This window comes from Lonchura striata, chromosome Z (genome assembly GCF_046129695.1).
Source record: "Lonchura striata isolate bLonStr1 chromosome Z, bLonStr1.mat, whole genome shotgun sequence".
NCBI lineage: Eukaryota > Metazoa > Chordata > Aves > Passeriformes > Estrildidae > Lonchura > Lonchura striata.
In genome coordinates this window covers 29,486,253-29,509,861 of record NC_134642.1, presented here as the reverse complement: position 1 = coordinate 29,509,861, position 23,609 = coordinate 29,486,253, and the positions used below count along the sequence as shown (strand labels likewise).

Here is a 23,609-nt window from a genome sequence, read left to right as displayed (position 1 = left end):
CTTGTCTGGGGCTCTGTTACAAGGAACACCAGGGAGAAAATGTAATGAAAAAAATAGTGTTTTTCAAATGGAGTAGTGCTACTTACGAGCATGTAATATCTGTACAAACAGGCAGTGAACAGCATATAATTCTGCACATTATGCAGTGGCATTAAATATACTTATTATTAAGGTAGCAGATGCCATAGTGCAAAATTGCCATGTAAAATAGCAGTCTATAGCAGCAGGGTGCTGCTCTATGTGAGACTCCTTCACATGTAATGAATAGCTAATTTCATCTTAATAGTGCATGAGAGACCGGAGGGGATTGAGGAGGGGTAGAGTGTTCCAACAGTCCTAACCAGCAGGATGTGCTGAGATACGCTTTTAATGTAGCAACATTTCTGAGCTCCTGGGGGTAAGTTCATAAAGAAGGATGCTTTCATGGTTTAGGTTTTGCTGGCAACTAAGTCCCACACAGCCACAGCTACCAGCTCAATTGCTCCCTGTGTGGTGGTGGAGAGAATCAGGAGAGTGCAAATGAGAAAACTTCTGAATTGATGCACAGACAGTTTAGGTAAAGCAAAAACCAAACACACAAGCAAAGCAAAATAAGGAATTCATTCACCCCTTCTCATAGGCAGGCACATGTTCAGCTATCTCCAGGAAAGCAGGACTAAATCACATGTAACTGTAACTTGGGCAGACAAACACCCATCGCTCCAAATGGCTCCTTCTTCCCATCTTTTTATATGCTAAGCATCATGTCATATGGGATGGTATATTCCTATACTCAGTGGGGGTCAGCTGTCCTGGCTGTGTCCCTTCACAGCTTCTTGTGACTCTCAGCTTCCATGCTGGTGGGGTGGGGTGAGGAGCAGAAAAGGCCTTGACCCTGTGTGACTACTGCTCAGCAACAGCTGAAACATCCAAGTGTTATTGACACTGTTTCCAGTGCAAATCCAAAATAATAGCACATGCTAGCTCAATTCTCTTGGGAAAATTAGCTGTGCCAAAACCAGCACAGATCCTTGGTGGTTTGTATTCAGGTTGAGGAATTGTTGTGGCAGAAGGACAAGTGGGCATGTGAAGTACCTGTTGCAGGGAGGAGATGGTGATTGATTTAGGTGCCTCATCAGGGATGGTAGATGTCTTCTTGTCTTCTTCTTTCCATGTGTGCAATCAGCAGATCAATTAAAACCAAGTGAACACATGCAGGAGAATTGACCACTGAAAAGGTGAGCAATGAATTCGATCATCCCTCTTTCAGAGCATGTGAGAATGCTTTTTGCTCTGATTAATGTTGGTGACAGATTGAAAGATTCTGCTAACATTTGCACAGTTTGTGGGCTTTATCTTGTGAGAAGTGAGAACTACGAGTTTTCTTGCTGAGAAACAGGATATTCTTTCTGAGTAAGCAGAGGCCAACAAGCTGGGTATTCCGGGTCTGTTGCTGACATTGTTACATGTTCTCAAAGTACTTTAAAAACAGTCAGTCTAATGTTTAAATATTTAGGTAGGAAACTGACTCCATTTAACCTCAAAATACCCACATTGCTTGTTAGGACCGAGCTAGGTCTGTGAATCTTAAATTTAGCTTTTAAGACTTGCTTGGAGAATTTAAAAAGGGAGGAGATACCGCATAGGGCATATGGCACATTCTCATCCAGAGATTCTGATGACAGAGAAAAAACTTCCTTTCTAAGGAAGTTGCTGATAATGCTTGTAGCTCCTCATACCAGTCTCACTCCTTTTATCAGAGGGGGAAGCCTCCAGTTTGACTGAATAAACAGAAAAAGCAAGATGTAGGAAACAGCAATCCCTGCTACATAGTCTGCCATGGTATAGTGAATGATTTATTTTAATAATTTCTCAACAAATGAAATAACCTAAATAATAACTGACTTTCTCGAAGCACATTTCTAATTAAACAGTTCTTGTCTTTCCTGTTTGTCTGAAGAGGATATGGATAGTTTCAGGTAACATTGTAATTTTAAAATCTGGACAATCTGACACAGTACCTAGTTGCCTTCCTTCAAATTACTTTCATGATAAATTGCTCAGAGAAAGCAGGGTACATTTGCAGAAAGGGATGGGAATATTGTTGCAGGGGACAAGAAGAGAACATTCTTTCTAGATAGTTCAAATTTCTTTTGAACAATTTCAGGTATGAAGAAAATAAATCTCCTTTTATGTAAGGGGTCTGACTTTTGAAGTATTTGAGTTTATTTTGCTAAGACTGGGATACTGATAATCTTAAACCAAGTTTTCAGGTTATGCTTCTTTGTCACTAAGAGAGGCCAGATGCTGAATTTAACTACCCTGTTTATGTCTCTTATGGTGATACAGATCTACTTCAAATAGCAGTAAGTCTCTCAATCCAAGTATATTGAGCAACACTGAAAACTAATTAATAAGTAATCTTGTCAGTGTCTTGTTATTTAAATGGACTGTGACAATACAACCTTAGGTGACAATGGTTTTGTGTAATAATCCAATCCCTCACTGAATTTAGTCTTTAGTCTAAGCTAGAAAGCAGTCTTTAATTTAGTAATAATGTCAACAACTGATACAGGCCCAATTCCTGGTCAGCTTTTTTGACAGTCTGTCATTACTTGGATCTATTTCACAGCCCAAGTAGACATGATTTTCTTCAAGAACTTGGTGTGGTCTTCCCTTTTTTCCCCCTCCCAATTATATTTATGCACATTATGATAAAAGTTAAGAGCATAGACAGAGAGCACTTCATTATTGCAAAAGGTGGCCTGTAGGCATGAGACTTGCATGTAAAAGGATATTTAGTACCCCTACAAGAGCGCTGTCTGGTTTGAGAGAAGTAAAATCAACACTCAACATTGAGTCACCAAATTATTCAGCAGTGTTCTTAGTCTTGTGGTTTGGGTATCATGTTCATCAGCAAGTCCAGCTCTTCACTACTTTAATAGGCAACCAAAGCTAACAAAATGAAGCATTAACCACACCTCCACAAGTACACCACCTGGCAGTTTATCACAAATGCAAATAATTCTAGTCTAGATAGGTTATCAGAAGCTGAGTCCCAGGAAAAAATTAACACCAAGGAACTGTAGAAGTCTCATGAAAGCAGCTTGTTACTTGGCTTACTGGAAGAGACACTTGCCATCCTTTCTGTCAGTTTATTTTTGTCTTCTTGAATTGCACTATGAAAGTGAAATAAGTTGTAGAGGTGGTGTACTTTTTTCATTTTTCTCTGGTGAAAGGGAGTTCTAAGGTGAAAGTTAAAAATGTTATATGTTACCAGATAACCTTTTTTGGTTTTTCTGTCAATCTGATAGTTTATGTACTATTAAAACCTTGTCTTTAGGCTGAAATACAATGTGAATAATTGCAGTAACTTGCTAAATAAATGACAAATTAAATTGTATTTTGCTGTATAAATTCATTATTCTTTTTTAGATTGCTGTCTTTATCATGGAAGCTTTGTTTCTTGTTCAGTTCTGTTTTTTGGTCTTCATCCCCCTTTTTCAGACTTTTCACTATCACATTGTTGGTGTCTAGAAAGTTTCATGGTTTTGTGACTGTGGGGCATGAATTAGGAAAAAGAGTCTTTATTTTTCAACCCTGTCCATGTTATTGGAGGCTTGAATAGCATGCATGTTACATGCTGGTGTACTTTTGACTAACAGTCAGAATAAGTGCAATTTTTTAAATTTCTGAGAGCCACAGGTTATAGTTAAATATTATTGAAAAACTTCATGGCTTTTGAAAAGAAGAATGGTATGCCTTGCTAATTCAAGGAGAAGCAGTGTGTGGCTTTAGAGGATGAGGTAGGCTTCTCAGTTTTATATTAAAGAAAATTGCATACTAGTCTTACTTGTATTGTTTGAGGAGCAGCCATGTGCTCTGGATGTTCTCACATTGTTAGAATTTATGTAGGGCTTTCCCACCTGCACACACCTACCCTTACTAGTTCCAAGTCCTTGCTGTGCACACAGCTCCCAGAAATCAGAAATGCTAAGGACTTCCAGCCTGGGAACATACTTTTTTTTTTCTCTTTGAGCTAGCACACATTTCCATTTTATAAATATGAACAGATATGTGAGCAACTTAGACTCAAAATTGTTGATGCCTTTGGCAATATGTTTTCCTTATATGAAACCTTATAATTTTTCGTCTAGTGTCTGGAGAAAGGTGGTGCATGTCAGTATGGAGGAATACTGCTATGGCAAGACTTCCCAGTCAGCCTTAGCCGTGGGGTGCACTTGTTATAGCTACTGTATATTGATTTGATTGTATTGAATAATACTTGAAGTGGATTCAATGGAGGGAAATCTATTAGGATCTAACTTAGCAACATTATGGAGAAAGTGTGAACCACAAGAACCTATTTTTATACAGGATGTTGGCTTGTGCGGCTTTAGGCTGTGTGCCAGTGTTATCAAGGATGTTCTGGTTTGTAGTACAAGTGACCTTTTCTGACCTTTTCCTTAAAACACTTTTATTGTTATCACAGTAGTATTTTTGGGATTCCAGTCCTCATTTGTGACTCTACTGTAGTTGGCTCTTGAGAGCTAAAAACAATGCTTCCAGCAGTGTTGACTTCAGCCATGGAAGGATGACTCATTTGTGATACTGGTGGCTTTTTAGACTTCGGTTCTGGAACTCTTTCAACACTATGGTTTTCATGGCTTTTTCTCTCTTGCTTTTTCAGGAAGTACTCTGTTGTACTTCATTATTTTTGCTGAAATCTCTTGTAATGCTCTGGTGACCAGAGAAAGTTGCTGAGAACCTTTCTCTTGTAAAATTTATGGTCCAAAATGAACTGAGCCCTTCTAAAAGTCCTACTTAGTGATTATTGTTTTCACACTTAAAAGGCTATTTTTCTGTTTTCTCCTCTGCTGTGATTATTGATAAAATAGCAGTTCAGTGAACAACCTGATACCTGCAGTGATCATAAGCATTTGTTAAAACAAATAAAGCAATAAAGCATTGCGAATGTTTGCCATTGTGAATATTTAGTATACAATTGCAAAAATAGAATTGTGGCCATAAAGGAAGGGTTTTCCTTACATTCTGTGACTTCTAGTGCCATTTTTTGGCACAAATGCACCATTGAGCTCTTTTTCCCCCTCCTTTTTTAAACAAAAGAAAATTATTTATTCCAGAGTTAGTAATGGAAATGGGAGTGGTAGTTTCCTCTTTTAGGCAAAGTATAACATTTCCTGATGGAAGGTCAAAATTACATTGGCTTATGTTTTTTCATAGCCTAGATTTGAACTGTTTGAGTGCAGTCTTAAATTACACAATCAGTTAAATGTTTTCTGTTGTTGAAACAACCTAAGTACCTTTTACTGCAGGATGTCTGTGTTTCAGGCATCCTGGCTTGGGCTGGGTTTTTCAAACTATTAAGTATGGCTGTGGAAATCCAGAAACATTATTTCCAGGAAGGAATAATTTCCTAATATTTCAAAAATATATTTTGAAGTTTATATCAGTGATTGCTCTTATCTTCCTTTTTAGGATTTTATCTACTTCCAATTAACAAATACTAATTTTATTAAGTAGTTACCAAGCAGGTAAGAAAAAAGCTGTTTTTCCTGATGATAAAGCAGTGAGTGAGACAGGATGTAATTTTCAGTTTTTCCATCTTGCTTTCCCACATCTTCTATTGAGGTTTGTGCTGTTCTGTGGCCTGTGTTAGTCAAATTCAGTTTGTCTGTGAAAACCATGTAGACAGCTACTGCTCGTGCTTTACTAATTAGGATGAACTCTAACTTTGGACAATAAGGTGAAGCTGATATAGCCTGTGTAACACAAGCATGTGTAACATGTGGTAGCAGCAATAAAGAATGTGGGTAGGGCAGAGATGTGGTTGAACTGGCAGATGGGAATTTTAAAGAAAAAGACAAAGCTGCTAACACTGAGTTTGTCCTCTTTCTCCCCCTTTTAAATGAGTAGGTTTTGCTAAAGGTTTTTTTCAGTCTCAGGTAATTTAATTTCTGTTATTTTCTTTTGGTGGAGACAGGCAATTCGTAGTTGAAGATAAACCTTAACTGTTGACATGCAATACCAAAAACTTCTGCTGTTAGCAGTAAAGCAGTATATAGAAACTTTCAAAAACAGTCATATTCTATTTGACAGGAAAGAGATGTTTTGTATTGTTCAAAATAACTGATAGTCTCTGGATATTTACCTTTTTGAATGCAAGAGCAAGCTATTTCTTGTATGACTTTAAGGATATTTTAATAGGAGGTTTAGTCTGCTCAATTTTGTTGCTCTTAGTCATTTGCATTTACTTTCTCATATGTGATACTTGACTTGTGCTCTAGCAAGTAATAATAGTTTCTCTCTGCAAATGTGATTAAAATCCAAAGTTGTAATAAAAACCGAAATGGCATCACCTTGTGAGACAGATACCTTGGGCTATGGGAGGAATCTCTGTTGCCTGGTATTTCAGGAAAGATGTCAGCTTCTCCCCACCACTGCAGGAGTGAATTCCTCCTTGAGAGCTAGTAACAAATACCTGTGCACTAATCTTGTGAAGACTGGTTGTAATCAGGTTTTGTTCTTCGGCACTCTTGGTGTATTCTTGGGGTGCAGTTCTCTTTAGTCTGCTAGTGTATTCTCCTGTCTCAAGCGTTTCTCTTTGCAATAAACACGGGCTTGTGAAGTTTGCCAGCAGAGTGAAGGCTTGTTTATCAAAGTTCAAATGTGGATTAGTAGTCTCTCCTAACCTCTTGTTTCTAGCCTTTGTTATGGATAAACTTTAACTTAAAGTTTTTAAACTAAAGTTTTACATAACTTTAAGTTATGTAAACTTAATTGTGATGCTGGTGTACATTTATAGTCTATTAAAATCTACTTATAAACATTTAAGTGTACATTAGATAGGTGATCTGGACATCATGGTGTATTAAAAGCTCACACTGCTTGCAGCTTTCTTGAGTGCTAATTACCCCTTTGTTACTCTTGCTTTAATTTTAAATTTATTTCCAGTTTTTATTCAGCATTGGAATAGTTTTGATGACTGTGATTCCTGTTTTGCTTTAGCAAGCTGCTTGCTGTATGACAGATGCAGGCAGTTCCTCTCACCTCAGCTAGGCTATTAAAGTCTTCTTCAAAAGTTTGAGGATTACAATATTCCATGCATTCTAAATTGCAAAATGTTGATTTGCCCACATTCTACAAAGATTATAATTTCTTCACATTCTTGTTTTTGTAAATTGCTGTCACCTGATCTCTGTGGGTTATATTATTTGAAAAAATGTCATATATAGAAATAAATCTCCTATCTGCTGGTTTCTCACAGTAAACTGTACTTAGCTATCTTGAGCTTTGGGGTTTCCAGGCTCACACTGAGATTTTTTTTTGTTTGCTGGTGCTCTCAAGATATGTGATACTGAGAGAGGAGCTGTTAAACTTGTAGTGTAGAGGAGCATAGGTTGTTTCAAACTGATAGCCTTTGAAAACAAAACAACATAGCAAAACTGGAAAACAAAACCAAAACAAAAAACAAACAACAAACTGACAAAAAGGCTTGATTTGTATACCTGAGAGAGGGTGACCTGCAGCCATGGAATGCCAGCCTTGTGGTTTCACAAGACTATCAACATTGACAATTTTAGTGATGCTTTGCCCTGTGTTTAGCCTTTAACAGAAGAGACTTGTCTGCTTCATTTGTGCTTCTACTTTGTGAGCCATAAGTGTCATTTGCCACAACATCCTAGATCACAGTTTGAGCGTCATTGTGGTGGAAGAAGGCTCTGTTACTGTTGTCTGGAAAGCGCCATTGTAAATATAACTCTTTCATTTACCAAGATTTTGCTACTTTCCCTTTGTCTACAAAGCCTAATGCTACAAACACCTAAAATCGGCCTGACTATATCTGTATAAAATGAGTTGAAGTGCAAACAGCTTTGGGGTTTTGCAGAGATGTGATAGGAGGCTCTGAGCAGTGCTGATGAGAATGCCATTCTGTGGTTTGTATGGTGTTCCTGGGGAGTGGGGTGCAAGTTGTTTAACCACAGGGATAGCAGTGAGACCTTGAGGTGCCCTTCAGGTCATGTTTGTTTGGTGCATGTTTTGTTCCAGACAGTGTGAGCTGCTGCAGTCTGCATCTGTCCTAAAACAATCCAGATGTGATATAGCTGTTGGGTAATGGAAGGCACTTTCCTGTGTTACTTGCTGTTTGCACAGCCTTTCCTTCTTTTTAAGGAAGAGTAATCTGGATGGATTTATCCACATCATCCATGACTCCTGCAGTGATATGTGTCTGCATTTGAGCAGCAGAAATACGATGAAACTTGGATTGTAGGTTAGTGGAGACATTTGTCTAACAGACATAATTAGTTGACCAGTTGTCAGACTTGGAGGTTTGGGCTGGAAGACTTGGAAGATTGGTGTTTTGAAATACAACTGTTGAACACAGTGTTGGGACAGACGAATCTTGTTCAAGTTACTATGGTTGCCTCTGTTTCAGTGTGCATGCTCTTGGAAGTGTGCCAGTGCTAGTGAACCTTCAAGTTGTCAGTATCATGTGTGGATTTATTGCTATTCCTACTGTCTTGCTTGCAAACGTACTGAAGTACCAAATCCTAATTATTATCTTTATGAAAGGGAGTTGTGGAATCCAGGTAGCTAGTTTAGACATATCCTCTGTTAGTGTGTGAGTGCAGAGGTAATGCTAAGTTTTAAATTGTAGGTGACAGTGATGTCAAAACATAAGTTTGTCCATACCCTATGCATTGATCAGAAACAGGAAACATCTTGCATATTGCTGTTAATTTATATTCCAGCTCCTTGTATTCCAGCTCCAGTTTAATATATGATGGGTGAATATTTTTCATTTTAAATTGATGCTTTCTTGGTTTTAGAAAAGGTTGTTAAAATTAGCTTCAGCCTAATGTGGTATGCAAAGTTTTGACTTCATAATAATTTCGAAGTGCATTGTTGATCTGTTCTTAGAGTGTTCCAGTGTTCAGACATAATTGAATGTAGGATGCTACTTTACCATCTCAAAGGAAAACCACTAATAAAATGACAAATTTTGAATGAACTAAATATGGTTTAGACTTTTGCTTGTCTTGGGGAAAAAATATGTAACCACTGATGTAAGTATGAAAAAATAACTAATGGGCATGGTTGGAATTTACTTTACAGAAGCATTTTTGTCGGTTGTTGTTAGGTAGGCAAGATAAAACAGAGGTGTTTACACTTTACACAGTGATTATGTGTTTGTCAAGTAATACAGCAGTCTGAATAAATGTGAGCTGGTAGCTGCTCTGAATAAATGTGAGCTGCAAATTATTTTAAGGATTGTTAAAGATAATTCTGATAACCAATGTAGAATTATATGTGGGGAAGGTGCCTGCATAGGTCTTGCACACTGAATTACCCAGCTCTCAGAACAAGCTCTTTTGTTTTCTTTTTTTTTTTTTTTTTAGTAAGTAACTTAATCTGCTGGCCTCTTCTGTGAAAGTAGAGCAGCTCTTGTGTGTTCCTGACCAGCAGGCGGTATATATACTTGGGAAAGGAATTGGTGGATCAGTGTTAAGGAGAACATTCATTTCCAAATACAGCTGGTAGAATACTTCCTGATTTTAGGAGAATGTGTACAGAGTGGATGAGACATGGACAGTGTTCTCAAAAGGTACATGATGGAAAGCTAATCAAAAGAACCATTTCTAAACTTCGGGGTTTTACTGTAGTCCAGTTCTGATATTTTTATATTATCTGTTAAAGCTAAACAGTATTATAGTAACAGTAATACCTGGTGGTGATCCACAGATGTGTTTCAATCAAATCCCTCAACTGCAAGTATAAACTTAGTAATTTTTTTGGTGGTTTTTGTTCTGGCTTTTTTGTTGTTGTTGTTGTTTGGGGGTTTTTTTTGGGTTTTTGTTTGTTTGTTTGTTTTTGGGGTTTTTTTGTTTTTGTTTTTTTGCTGTTGTTGTGGTGGTGGTTTTTTTTAAGCCAGTGGAATTATTGAACTGAACACACACAGAGACATAGACCACACCACCCCCAGTATTTTACATGGCTGCTTCTGATAGTTTCTGTTCATTTTGGTCTGTATGTTTTCAAAATATCTCTTTGGACTTGGACCTATTAAGGATGATGCTTTTTAACACTGACAAAAGAGATTAATTATCTCATTAGATGTCATTAATGATGCTTAATTGGTGCAGTTCCTTTGCTACTTACCCTTTTAGGTAGTGAAACTCACTAGTTCAAACTTTGTTTTTGGCTTGAGTAACTGAAAGCCTACCTGCTGCTGCTTCTCCATATGCCACTGGTTTTTTCTACTCCTTAGTGAGTTATAGTTTGAACTTGCTTTTGTTTTACTCTATAGTGGTGGGTGTTTTTGCCTGTTAAGACAGGCATATATCCTTGAACTGGCAAGTACTACATTGTAATAGTGTGAATTTCCAATTATCAGGTGGCTTTAAAGTCCCAGAATATTTTTAGTCAACAGAATGCTGTCTAGCAGATTTTGGCAAAAGTTGCTTTGTAAAAATCAGACTTTTGAATGTTTTCTTCTTCATGGCACTTTGGCACAGTTCCCTTCCAAAAGTATGACAGCTGAGAACACTATTTTATTGGCTTTAAATAACACTGAGGTGTTTTTAGAGTTTCCAACAGAAGCAAAGTCGTTTTGTTAAAGAGCTTTAGCTTATACATTGTCTTAATGCTTCAGCTGCTTTTCTAAACACATTTTTGCAGAATGCAAAGCCTCTGTGTATTAGACATGTTAACTGAGCTTGAGTTACTGATGACAAGCTGGTTTGAGAACAGTAAAATATTTCAAACTGCCACCACTAAAGGAAAAGATGAAACCTGCCTGTTCTATAAATAGCTCCTGTAGTGAGCACACTTTTCTGCCCGCAACACTTTTGTTGTCTTTAGCTAATAATGAATGAGCTCTTTAACTAAAAAGTGAAATATTGTTCTTGGAGTTTTTTGGAATGGATAAATATTCAAAGGTTCTGTAACTTCGGGTAAAAGAGAAATTTTCCCCTTGAAGGGAAGTACTTGTTGAGGGTGAGGGCTTGGAGGTTTTAGCTGAAGAGATCTTTTCTGCTCTTTTGGACCTGTTAGTGACATGCCATTTTCTTCAAGTCCCCAATAGGAAATGTCTTTCGACTTTTTCCAGGAGCATGTAGTATCTTGCTTCTTGACAGATTGTAAGTTACTGCTGATGAACACGTTCTAGCAAAACACAGTGCATCAACTTTTTGCCTGTTCCAATGTTCCATGTTGTAGTAGGATAATATCAGATAGTTAGCCTAAAAAAAAATTAAAGCTATGTGTTCAGTACTCTGCAGTGCTGAGGGTCAGTGATGAAAGTGTCATATGGTTTCTGGTGAGTTAAATTACAACAGCCTTACCAGTGCTTCTGAGGTGAAGTCTCCTGAATTGTTTTTTCTGATATGGTTAAAACTTTTTAAAGGTTATAGTTACACTAACAACAATTTCTTTCTCTGAAAATGCAAACAGATAAAGAGGAGCAAAACAGTGTTTCATAATTAGGATGCATATCCTGGTGTGATAGTTAATACAGAGCTTCTACGTCTTTAGCCTGCAAGAGCAGCAGGTGTTTTTGTTTCAACTCCCAGTAAGTCAAGAAGGGTAGGTTAAGTAAGGTGACTGTATTAGTGCTGTCATTGTTTAGACCAGTATCTGTGTTTCTAAATGTTTCTAAATTTTGGTGCTTGTAACATGAATTCTTAATAAAAAGCTCTCAGCTGAGAGGGAGCCATGACTTTGTTTATGTCTAAGCACTGCAGGGATTTAAGAGCCGACCTGCTCTTTTACTCTGAGTATTTCTGGAGACCTTCATGTTACCAGGAAGGTTTTAACTTTTTTGAGTACTTAAATATCTTGATGAATTAAAAGTGGCAATATTGTTAGAGTAGCCGGTTGGTCTGTTTTATTATTACTTTGCATCAGTTCAACAGAAAAGCTTTAATTGGGCTTTTTTCTATTGTAATTAATAGGAGTCCAGGTATTTACAAAGAATAGGAAGGAGTAGGAGCTCATGATGTGAGGGGCACTTCCACGCCCTTTTGCTCAATAAGGGGTGAGTGAGAGCAAGAATACTGCTTGATGCTGGTCTTGTTCATGCATTGCCTTTTTTCTCTGTGCACTTTACATTGAATGCCTCTTCAGCCTTGACTCCTAACTACTGGGGAAACATCCCATTGCAAAGTCAGTGTTAGTCAAATACACATATGACTTTCTTCGGGGTAGAGTATGAGAGTAATGCTGGCTGCATAACCTGCTCTGAAACATACAGTGTAAACAAATAAAAAACCTAATGTATTTGCCTTTTTGTTTCCTGTAAAATGAAGAGCTTTTTACAAATTATTTGGGATACAGCATTTTGGATTAGAGCTATGTATATATTTCTTTCTTCTCTCCTCCCATATTTAATATTCATGTGATAATGCTTCCTGCAGTATACTTCTTTTGTATTTCAAAAATATGAGATCAGTTTTTGACATTGGGGGAGGGTAGGTTCATATTGTTTCCTTTGTAAGTATTTGTTATATAACACCGTACTTGCATCTCAGATTGTATATGCACTTGCCAAGTCTCGTGCTGGGAGGGCATATGAAATTCAGTTTCATTGTTCTGTGTCTGTGTCTTTGATTTAATGCTTGAGCTGAAATTGATGTCATGCTTATGTAAAATCAAAAAGAAACCCCCATAGTCTGCTATTCAGTGATAAAGCATTGAGAGCTAAGCCTGGGCCTTCATGTTGGACAGACAAGTGGGTTTAGGTTGAATCTTCAGCATTTGAGATCTTGTACTGCAGTGACATATTTGCTGAAGAAAACATTTTGCTTAGGATATACCATGTCTTCTTACAGTACACACAAACCTAGCTCTTTGCCTTGCGCTCATGAAAAGCACAGCTTATCAGCTTATTACGCTGATGAAAAGATAGGACTATAATGCAAACTGCATAACATCTGGAACAGTGCATATTCTACTGGATTATTCGGGTGATGGTGAGCCTTAGTATGAACTCAGTGGTGGGAAAGGTGAAAGCAAAGAGGATATGTGACTTGTCAGTGAGTCAGCTGGGACAAGAACCCAAGTTCATGCCACTAGAGTGCACTACTTCCTTCTTACTGAGATAATGCATAAATTTGCTTTTAGGTGCTGCAGACTCCCTGGTTGCTCCAGGGGCTGGGGGGGGGGCGGCGGCGGAGGTTTGGAACATCACTGTCAATTTCCTGAATAGTTCTGTGTTGGTCTTGATGGGATGTTGGTCTACTTCTGTAGCTGTAATTACCAAACAAATAGTTCTCTTGCTGTTAAACTTCTGTGTATGTTGTGATGGAATGACAGAGGGCTTGTAAACTAACTTCATACTCCCCTTTTGATTTTATTGCAGATGAAAGAGGTATGTATGGAAAAAAAGTATTAATCATATTTGTAATTAAAGCAAATACTTTGAGATGTATAATTTTTCATTAACAAAAATTCCTTGATAATGAGATATAATATTTTACATGTATCATTAAGTTCTCTTTTTTCCCTGCATAGGTTTTCACTTGAGTGGCACAGTAACAGAGCCTGCAATGCAATCGGAGCCAGAAACTGTTTGCAATGTAGCTATCAGCTTTGATCGTTGCAAGATTACCTCAGTGACCTGTAGCTGTGGAAACAAGGACATATTTTACTGTGCCCACGTTGTGGCACTCTCTTTATACCGGATCCGCAAGCCAGATCAGGTCAAACTGCATCTTCCCATTTCAGAGACACTCTTTCAAATGAACAGAGACCAACTACAAAAATTTGTGCAGTATTTGATCACAGTACACCACACAGAAGTTTTGCCAACTGCTCAAAAATTAGCAGATGAAATTCTTTCTCAGAACTCAGAAATCAATCAAGTCCATGGTGAGTTTGATGCTTGTCCTTCCTTTTGCTTCATTTCCTCATAGGTTTTGAGCTTTTTTTGTACATTCAGGAGTGTGACCTGCCTGGTTGTCTTCCACACTGAATTATTCTGTGTTCCAATGGTATTTACTAAAGAGGATTCTTCTACTGGACCTTCATTTTAAGATACTTAGAAAATTATCTCAGAAAAGAACTCACAAGCAATGACCTTGATGTTTTCAGCAGTTTAGTTAATAAGTGACCTGCTCTGCTTCATGCTTGAGTTTTCCAACTAGTTAAAACTGAATAGTGGTGTTCTTAAAGGAACTGCTTAAAGCAACTCGTTTATCAACTTAACAGTGGTGTCTTGTTATTTTATTCTTTGTACTAGTTTTCTGACACTTTGATTGTGGAGTTTTGTTTTAACAACAGAGCATACAAGCAAGTAAATGTTACTGTTATGTCATTCATTAAATACAGTTCTATTAAGTTTTGGAATTTGGTTTATTTATGATGTCAGAAGAAACATAACTGTATTTTGATGGTTTTTTTGCTGTTGGTGCTGCAGCAGTTACAGCTTAGCCAAGGTCTTGATCTTTCCTGGTCTCTCTGCTGCACATGATTTTAATGGCTGTTTTTTGCTGTGAGCAGCTTTTATGTGTTAAAGGGTGCTGAATTTGACTTGAGGCTTCTGACATGGCTTTCTTATGGGCCCTGCTGAACTGAGAGTGTGTAGTTGTGGGTTTGAGGTGACCCAGCTAGTTTATTAGAGTCCTATGTTCTTGTAAGGTCACCTGGTAGAAATGTCCTCTCAGATGGCCAGATAAGTATAAGGGTGACTTAGGGGCGAAGAATAAGTTACCTAATATCTAAAAATATCTTCTTTTCTCTGTTTTTTTTTTTATTGACAGGAGCGGGTCTTGTGTTAAATATTTGAGGTATGACCATTACTCAAAGAACTTAAAATACAAACAGAACCAAGATGCTTAATATTAAGATAAAGAAAACCATGGGTATGTTAGTTACAGTGTAGGCAGAAAAAAACCCATTCTTTTTAATAACAGGATTCATCTGTAGCTTAAACGTTTTCCTTGTGCTTCTGTGACCCTAACAGGCCCAGATGCATGATGCTGCAAGAAAGTGAATTTCAGGAGCAGTGGTCTTTTTTGGCACTGGGTGCTATGGGGTTGTGACCAGAGGCAAGGCAGTTGCTGTAGTTTTTGAATGTAATGGTGACAGTGGAAAGGAAGTGAAACTAAATGAGAGGACGTTAAGCAGCAGAGGAACATGCTCAAATGTTATGAGCTGAAAGTATGTTAATGACTTGAACATTGGTGAGCTAATGGGTAAGGAAGAATTAGGGTAAGAGAAGGATACAGAAGATTCAGTCAAAGGTGATTAGAAAAGGGGAAGGCAGGGGTGGGACACAAAGGACAGGTGTTACAAATGTCTGTATACTATTGCTAATGTAAGAGAAATGACAAGCTGTTACAGACTTAATAAATGTGAACTCTATAAATTAGACTAATCATAGACATGTTAGTCTTTGTTGGCTGTTTACTGTCAGAAATTTGCTCTTGACAGTATTGCTCATTATTATATTAAGTAGTTTTGGAGAAAGATTTGAGATTTGTATCACTGAAAATAGCAAAAAGTTCTTTTATTTCCTATTCTAAGTTGATGATCAGTTATGACATTTTGCATAGAATTTGAGCGGGTTAGTTTAAAATAATAAAAAAAACTGTAATGTTTCTTCCATATGTTGCTGTCTTCTAATAAGTGAGATTGCAGCATATCTTTATTGATTATTTTCTACTAAAATGCCAAAAGCCAAAATAGAAAATTCAGGATGAATAAGAAAATGAACTGCTATTACCAAAGGAGACAGGGTTATAAAGGACTTTATATAGTTTCCTGCTTTTCTTGTCAGACTCACATAAAACTGAGGGGTTTTTTTTGGTTTTTTGGTGGGGTTTTTTTTGGGTTTTTTTTTATTTGGTTGGTTTTTTTTGGTAGGTGTTTTTTTTTTGTTTTTGTTTTTTTGTTCACAGTACAAAAAAATTACATAGTTCTTGTAAAGAAAAAGTGAGTTCTTCTGTAGAGAAGTGTTCTTCTGGGATTCATATTGTGATTCTGTTCCTTTGATCTTTAATCAAATTCCTTAGATTAAAAACAATACAGTTAACAAAAAAACTCTATGAAAAATAACCAAAAAAAAGTTTCTAATTCTAATGTCATAGGTTGATGAATGTAAGGTCACCATTTACTCTATCATATCTCCTGTGCTGCAGATGTTGAGTTTGTAGCACGAAACTGCCTTGTATACGTCTCTTGCTTTGAGCAGTTTGAAACTGAACTGGTGTTTGAAGAGAAGTTAAATTCTACTTCAAGGCAAAGATAAGTGAGAAGGAAAAACTTGTTTATTGAAAGTAGAGGAGACCTGGTACAGAAACACCTGAAACAGCTTTGATTAAGAGAAATTCTGAATCTGGAGTTGGATGGGGAAATTCTTTTCAGTGTTGCCTAGAGATAGTTTAATTTCAGTATTATTCTATATAAGACTTCCATTCTTTTGTTTTATTTTTTCTCTGTGGTCACTGTACTAGTTCTAATTTTCATATATTTTCAATGATATGCAGAAAAAGTCAACTCTTGAATAGTATTTATTTGTATGTTTGGTTGGTCTGGGACTTGGAAGAGCTTTGATCACAGTTGTCTTGTTATCCTTATGAGCTAGCTCATGAGAGAGGTGATTAGATGAAATAACATCAGTGCTCTCCTTTAAAGAAAAAGCTAATTGTATAATGTTTCACCTGCTCAAAACTCTGTTTTGCAGCATTCAATGACTGTCTTTGGCCACCTTTCAGGAGGTTACTGTGGGATTTAATGAAATTACTTTGATACAGGTTTATAATAACCAATCCCTTTGAGTTTCTTGATAGACACAGATGATGCAATATCCTTTCCTGCTTCATGACTGAGCCTCACTGCAGGAAGAAGTAAAAGGATGCTGTTAAAATCACAAGAATGTGTTGGCTAGTCGCTAACTTCTTCAGGAAAGACAAGTGATTTAGTGGGAATATTTTTCTGTATTTGCCATGCTATTTTGACTTGGTGGTCATTGCAAGAGTGCTCTGCATATTTTTAGACCACAAAAGCAGCTCTTATTTTTGAGAAGATACTGTGTTCTGATTTTTTCGCATGACAGTGTTACAGCTGTTCATGTTACTGATGATCTCAAAATTGGAGTTTTGTGGTGTGTAATCCATACTGAAGAAAACTGCACGTGTTAATACCATTCCTGGTGTTTGTACTGCAGAACTGCTAGCTTCACATTGGATTTTGATTTAGGTATGCTCTCACAGGAAGCTGGATGTAGTTTTGGGTCTTACTTAGCTGAGGCTTTTTTCCTCCCTTTTAATTTTTGTACCATTGTAGGAGAGAAAGTGTAGTCTAGGAAGAGAGCAGTCGAGATGACAAAAGATTGTCAGCTGGATTTGTTATCTTAGATCTGCCTTTTCATAGGTATGAAACTCTCACTTCAGTAAATTAATTGGAAGGTCAAACTGTGGGATGGGTGCAGGGGGAGAGAGGGAAGGTCTGTTTTTATATTAGTCTTGTATTAACATTGGATTTTTATTATGTGCAGAGTGAAAAAGGGTCTGCTGGTTTTGGTATAAGGACAATTTAGCAAACTTACTTAATTTTTACCTTTTAAGCTGTACTCTTTCTTTTCTTGAGCGTTTACTGCTGCTGTTGCAATCTCTGCTCTTGGAGGAACTATATGGATTTCTTTAGACTTTCTGCCATTCTCTGATTCTCCAACTCACAGTAGAAGTCACTTGCCAGTACAGATCCACATACAGGTGAACTCGAATTTAAGAGATAGGGTCTGGGAAGAAGCAGCTGAAGTATATTCATCTTCTGAAAAGAACAGGCAGCTTGTTTCTTGATTTTTTTCCTGCATTTGTCTAGGCAAGTGTGGGTGCATCCTCAGCAAATGTTACTTTCTAATGTATATTAGCAGTGCTGGAGGAGGCATTCAAGAAGAAAACATGTATAAAAAAAGCTTTCGAAGAAAATTTCAGAATATCTAATATTGTTCCTATAACTATTAAGTTCAAAGGGGCAATCTGGAGGTACAGGTTAATATTATGTATTTAGATGTACTTAATGTGTTTAACTGGAATGATGGGAGTTTTAATAGAAAATTGTGTGGTAGGGTAGGGCTGAATAAAATGTATTGCTAATCTAGTAAAGAGAATGTGTAATGTTAAATTATTTTTAAAGTTATAGAATCTTTCACATGCCCCTGCCTAAAGTGCAAAATTAATTGAGAGTCTAATTGCAAAAGAAGAATGCAGGAAATGGCAGGTGAATTTCCTTTCAAGAAGAATGAAAGTGAAGTGCTTATTATGCGAATTATTTGGTGAGCCAGATCTGGGGAGGAAGTAAGAGTAGCCTAAACTAGAGAAATTCAAGAAACCTAACTAAATGTAAATAAATAGTAGAATGTAAAAATAAAAAGACTGGTAGCTGTAAAGTAACATGAAGAATAATTTATGAAACTAAGGTTTTAGAAAAGGTTTTTTCGGATACACTAAACATAAATATAAAACTTGTTACATAGAAAATAGATTTTGCTAAAATATATGGAAAATAAATAATAAATTATACTTATCTATGCTGATAAAGTTCTTCTATCTACCATGAACTAATAAGTTTTGAAACATACTGCTATATGATGATGTGGATTTTTATGAGATGCGGATTTTAGTAGGAGAGGTTAGATATTGTTAGTAAATAATACAGCATGTTTGGCTGCATATACAAAGGGAATGCAGAAATTTTTGAAGTTAAAAAACCTGTTGGGGTTTAATTAACTTTCCTCAGCAACTTAACATAGTCTTCACATTTTGTGTTATCGCTGACACCTTCATAGCATTTGCTGTTTTCCTTTGGTGCTGTGAGCTGCTGAACAGGTGTTAAATAGTTCACCCAAAAGTCCTGAAGTTATGTGACTTATGTGTAAACTTGGAATCATTTGGGGAATCAAAGACATAATAATATTTTTGAATAATTATTTTAATGATACTTGGTTTTATGTAATTATTGTTTAGATTAATTCAAGTATACTATGTTTTTTAAATCAATCACTATTCTGTTGTGAATCAGCATGTAGCAGCATTGGTTTCTAGCTGGGTTTCTTTAATTCTGTCCTCACATAATACTCACTGTCATGCTTTTTATTTGTAATAATTTTTCCATATCTTATTCCTAATGTTGCCATGGGTTGACATTTTATTAAATGTAACTGATCTACAGTTCATTTGTATACTTAATGACATTTTTATTAGAAAGTTCAAGAAAATGTCAGTGTGGATGACTACAAGTGAATAATTTGGCATGGTTTTATTTGAAGTCAACTCTTCTGATGCTTCAGAAATAAGGATCAGGGAAGCAGTTTGCTTTGTGTTTTCTAAATCTCCCAGTTGATCTGCCCCTGAGTAGTTGGCAATATAAGAACTTCTTAGTCTATTTTTAGTTGTTGCACCCTGCTTGTTTCTGTTTTGTGAGGTTAAGTTCTTCATGAATATCATCAGTTCTTAAACATGGTTGCTCATTTTGAAAGCAGTTGCTTTTAAATGCAATGTAAATGAATGAAGTATTTGTTGTTTAAATGCTTTTGCTTCTTAAACTTGAAAGTTGATTATATTAAATATGTGACCTGCTATGACCCTAAATGTAAAAGGCCAGTACCCTGTTTTCAAATACTATTAGGTGTTCAGTGTCACAAACAGTTGTGCACAATATTCCTGTTTTGACTGCTAAGATTGCAATTTAGTAATTATAGTAAAAGACCGTGAGTAAGTATATATGGCTGTGTCTGTATACTGGGTATGAAGATTTATTGTGTTGAACTGTATGTACATGATACACAGTGTATTTCAAAGACCAGTTGATGCAGAAGTTTAAAAAGCCAGAGGCTGGGGAGAAGGAGATTTATACATTAGTTTATTGTCTGTAAACTGATACACTTTAATTACAGGCTTTAATATTAGTGTAATTATACAGTACACTTCTCACTTTCATAGTTCAAATGTGAACTCATGTATCCTCATGACATCTTTCTAAAGCACATGAGTAACACTTATCCCCAGGTTACAAGCGGGAAACAGGGTTTAGCCTTTGTACCAAAGTGCCCTGCAGAGTTTAAATTCAGGGCTGCTCATGTTCCTCTTTCCTCTCTGCAGCCAAGTTGTCCTTCTGCCAAAGCCTTGCCAATGCCTGTTCAGGGCTGTGCCACGCCCCAGACGAAGCTGCTGCCTTTGGGTTGAACCTTCAGCTCTGCCTATTCAATGCTGAACCTGAGCCTTCCTGACAGCTACTGTCAGGGCTTCTCAGAACCCCTAAGGCAGCATCCTCCTCTTGCCCATTCAGATAGTTCCTTACCTATTCACCCAGTCCTATGTTTTCAGTAGAGAAATGCCAGTGTAGAAATCCCATCCATATCTGTTGGAGTGGGAGAGGAAACAGGCTAGATTAATCACCTGGATGTAGGTGAACCTAGTGAACTAGAAAAGTGCCTAGTTGAGAGATGTTGAGGATAGTCATGTCTTGACCCCAAAACAAGAATGGTAAGCAGCAGAAGCTGAGCCTTCTCCAGCAGCATCAGTAGAATGTCTGGCTGCTGCCTTGGTGGGAAGGTGGCTGGACTTGTGCCTGATCAGACTCAGTGTCCCCATGCCACAGTTATTGCTGAAGACTGCCAACAGGGTTGAAAGATGAGTGAATTCCAACTGTAGCTGGTGCTGGGTATATATACAATGAAATTTCTTTAGAATTAAAAATTTTGATCATACTGAATGTTGCCTATGTAAGATCTGGTAAGAAAGAAAATCATTCTGAGTCAGAGTATTTGTATACTGTACTGAAGAGCGCAGTAGGGAGCAGACTCTTGGCATCTTCAGCTTTTACAGTTGTCTGGCCTAACGGCTTGCAAATAACACCGGTGTGAATATAGCGATACTGTGCTCCTGGTTAAGATATATTTGGGATTGTACTGGCAGGAGTAGTCTTGGTGGAGGCAATGCTGGTGGCCCTAGGTAACAAGTGCACTTACTTTTGTAAAAGAAACCTGTTGTTAAAAGAATCCATGGTAGCTGTAGCTGTATTGCTTTTCTGACCTTGTAACACAAAATGACAGGTGAGCTTTTGATAAAGTGTAAATAGTTGCAGAAGGATTTTTTTTCACCCTCTAAATAGGGAAGCTTAGCCAAGGAATATTGGGCTATTTTTAATTCAGTTTGAAAGTAACCAAACCAAGATTATTTAAAGACAAATCTCTACTGAAGTAAGGAACAAATTTAAGTGTATTTTCTATACTGTTGCTTTTTATACAGTTCCTCTTCACTCTCTTTGTGTTTTAGAGCAATGAAATATTTAAACTATTTGCAAGGTGATACTGCAAACCTGGGGCTGTGCAACAGCTGCACTGCTTATCCCTGTGTGGCTTGATTTTCCTTTTTATTTTGTTCTTTGCAACCAAAGACTTATCAGTATGAGTTTCATGTAGCTGACAGAATTGAAAACCCTTTAAAACTAATACATTGAAGAGAGAAACATTTACAGAAGATCAAGTTTTTGATTCCTTGGTTTTTATGCTGTCTTGAACTTGATTCCTGTATTCTGAGATACTTTTGTGTTCTTGTGGAAAGGAGGAGAGTTTATTCTCCAAAGACACAATTTCTTATTAATTAAACACTTACACATATATATATACAACAGTGCAGTGTTCCCAGCTTTAGGCTGTGAAATTGAGGCAGTTTATGAAATTACTGAGCTGGAACATCTTTTTGTTTACTGTCTCAGGAATCTGTAGATAAGATATCCCTCTGACCCTCTAAATATTCTATTTGTATTTTCATTGAATAAAGAGTTCAGCATTTCATGTGATCACTTAAAAGTTTCACCTTTATGGCAGAGCTGCAGTTGTGAAACAAAGGCTTGAATCAATAGAATCAATGGGTTTTTTCCCCCTATACATCATAGAGTTGTAGCTATTTTGTTTTTTTAAGTTTTCAGAATTTCTGTTAAAAATCCCAGCTTTTTAGAAGTTCATGTAATTTTCCTTCCCTGGCACTATTTTCTTTTTTCTACATAGTTAACATGGACACACATTTCAATGAGAGAGATTGTTGAACATGATTCAATTTCTGTAACATCTTTGCAAAACATAGTAGAGATAGAGGTTATGCAGCTGTGATAAATTCAAAATTAAAATGTAAAGTCAACTTGAGTCTCAGCCATGCTTAAAATAGCTGATATGTGGTATGTTGATATCCAGCCTTGAGCTGAGTCTCACACTCTAGATAAGTACTTTTCATCTTTTTCAGTTTGAAAACCTTTTAAAAAATGTCCAGTGGAGGTGCAGGGTTCTTCAGAAAACTATAGTTTACTAGACGGTGCAAGAACATGTTTTAGTTAAGGTTTTAATTTTTTAAGAGAGGGAACATCACTGGTGTGATCTGCAAAAGCTGCATTATGGCAATCTGTGGCCAAAGCACTGTCGGATGTGAATCTAGTAATTTCATTTGACACTGGGCTAATGCAAGTAGAGTTGCTCTAAATTGACTCTGTGCAGATGACATTGCCTATGTAAAAATGCTTCCTTTGAAAGCAGCATAGTCTTAAGTATCTGTACCTCTTACTTATGATGGAAATGCCTTTAGTGCTCTAAGACTTTGGATATGTTTGGGGATTTTTTTTACTCTTTGTTTAGCTTTGCAGAACCATCACAGCTCAGAGGCACCAAGGTGATGATTCTTCTCATGTTCATCAATAGCAGCGCTCACTAGCAGTCACTTAAACCTGAGCAAGATTGCTGAAGGTACAGGAATTACACAGGTGTTTTGGGGAGAGTGGTTTTAACATCACAGTGGTAGAAATATAATTAAAAGTCTTAATTTTCCTTGTGAAATCATTCTAGTGTAGCTGCTGAGATGGGAGGAAAAACCCTTACCTTGATTCTAATGTTTTGTTAGAGAAGAGAATATTATGTATGTAAATGCCTTTTCATAGGTATAATTTCTAAGAGTTTAAGATTACTGAGAAGAAATTTAAGTTTATTTTAAAGACTGTTTAGATTAAAATCAAGGCATCCAAAACAGGAGAAGACACAAAAAAACCCCTCTGCAGTAGTACTCTCCCCTGGACTCAAGAATCTCTCTTCTTCATATAGAATATAATGATTTCTTTTCTTGCTGTTTGCAGGTGCTCCTGACCCAACAGCAGGTGCTAGCATAGATGATGAAAATTGCTGGCATTTGGATGAGGAACAAGTCCAAGAACAGGTTAAACTCTTCCTTTCCCAGGGTGGATACCATGGATCAGGGAAGCAGCTCAATTTGCTTTTTGCGAAGGTGTGTTGAGTACTCTGAACCTTTTTTCTTTCCCCTGTTCTCCAAGCCAGTCTGTACTTGCAACTTACTCAGAGTTCTAGATTCTGCTGTTCTAAAATAACACAAAGCCTTGGGAATACAATGGCAACTTGACAATGAGTTGTGCAGCAGTGGACTACGATCTGATGTTTCTTGATCGTTGTAAGGATATGAAGTAACACTTCAAGCTTCTACAGCTTTGCTGTTCTCCTCTTCCTTCCTACCCCCAAAATGGTGGAAAACCGTACAGCAGTTTGTATAATACACCTGTGGATTGCTTGTGGAAAAATTCTCTGAAGAATTGCAATTGGATACTGAGCC

General features: G+C 37.0%; 1 protein-coding gene across 2 annotated transcripts in view; it reads left to right on the top strand.

The window, feature by feature from the left end:
* The window catches only part of ZSWIM6 (zinc finger SWIM-type containing 6), a 106,987-nt gene that overhangs the window by 44,498 nt on the left and 38,880 nt on the right, over positions 1–23,609 (top strand). The window contains exons 1-3 of one of the 2 annotated variants that reach the window (XM_077790464.1): positions 12,590–12,971; positions 13,513–13,869; positions 23,122–23,270. In XM_077790464.1, coding sequence (XP_077646590.1) covers positions 13,548–13,869; positions 23,122–23,270 — 471 coding nt within the window. In that variant the 5' untranslated portion in view covers positions 12,590–12,971; positions 13,513–13,547. Of the gene's footprint in view, positions 1–12,589; positions 12,972–13,512; positions 13,870–23,121; positions 23,271–23,609 lie in introns of those variants that run through there. The other variant, XM_021534355.2, reaches the window with a different exon arrangement.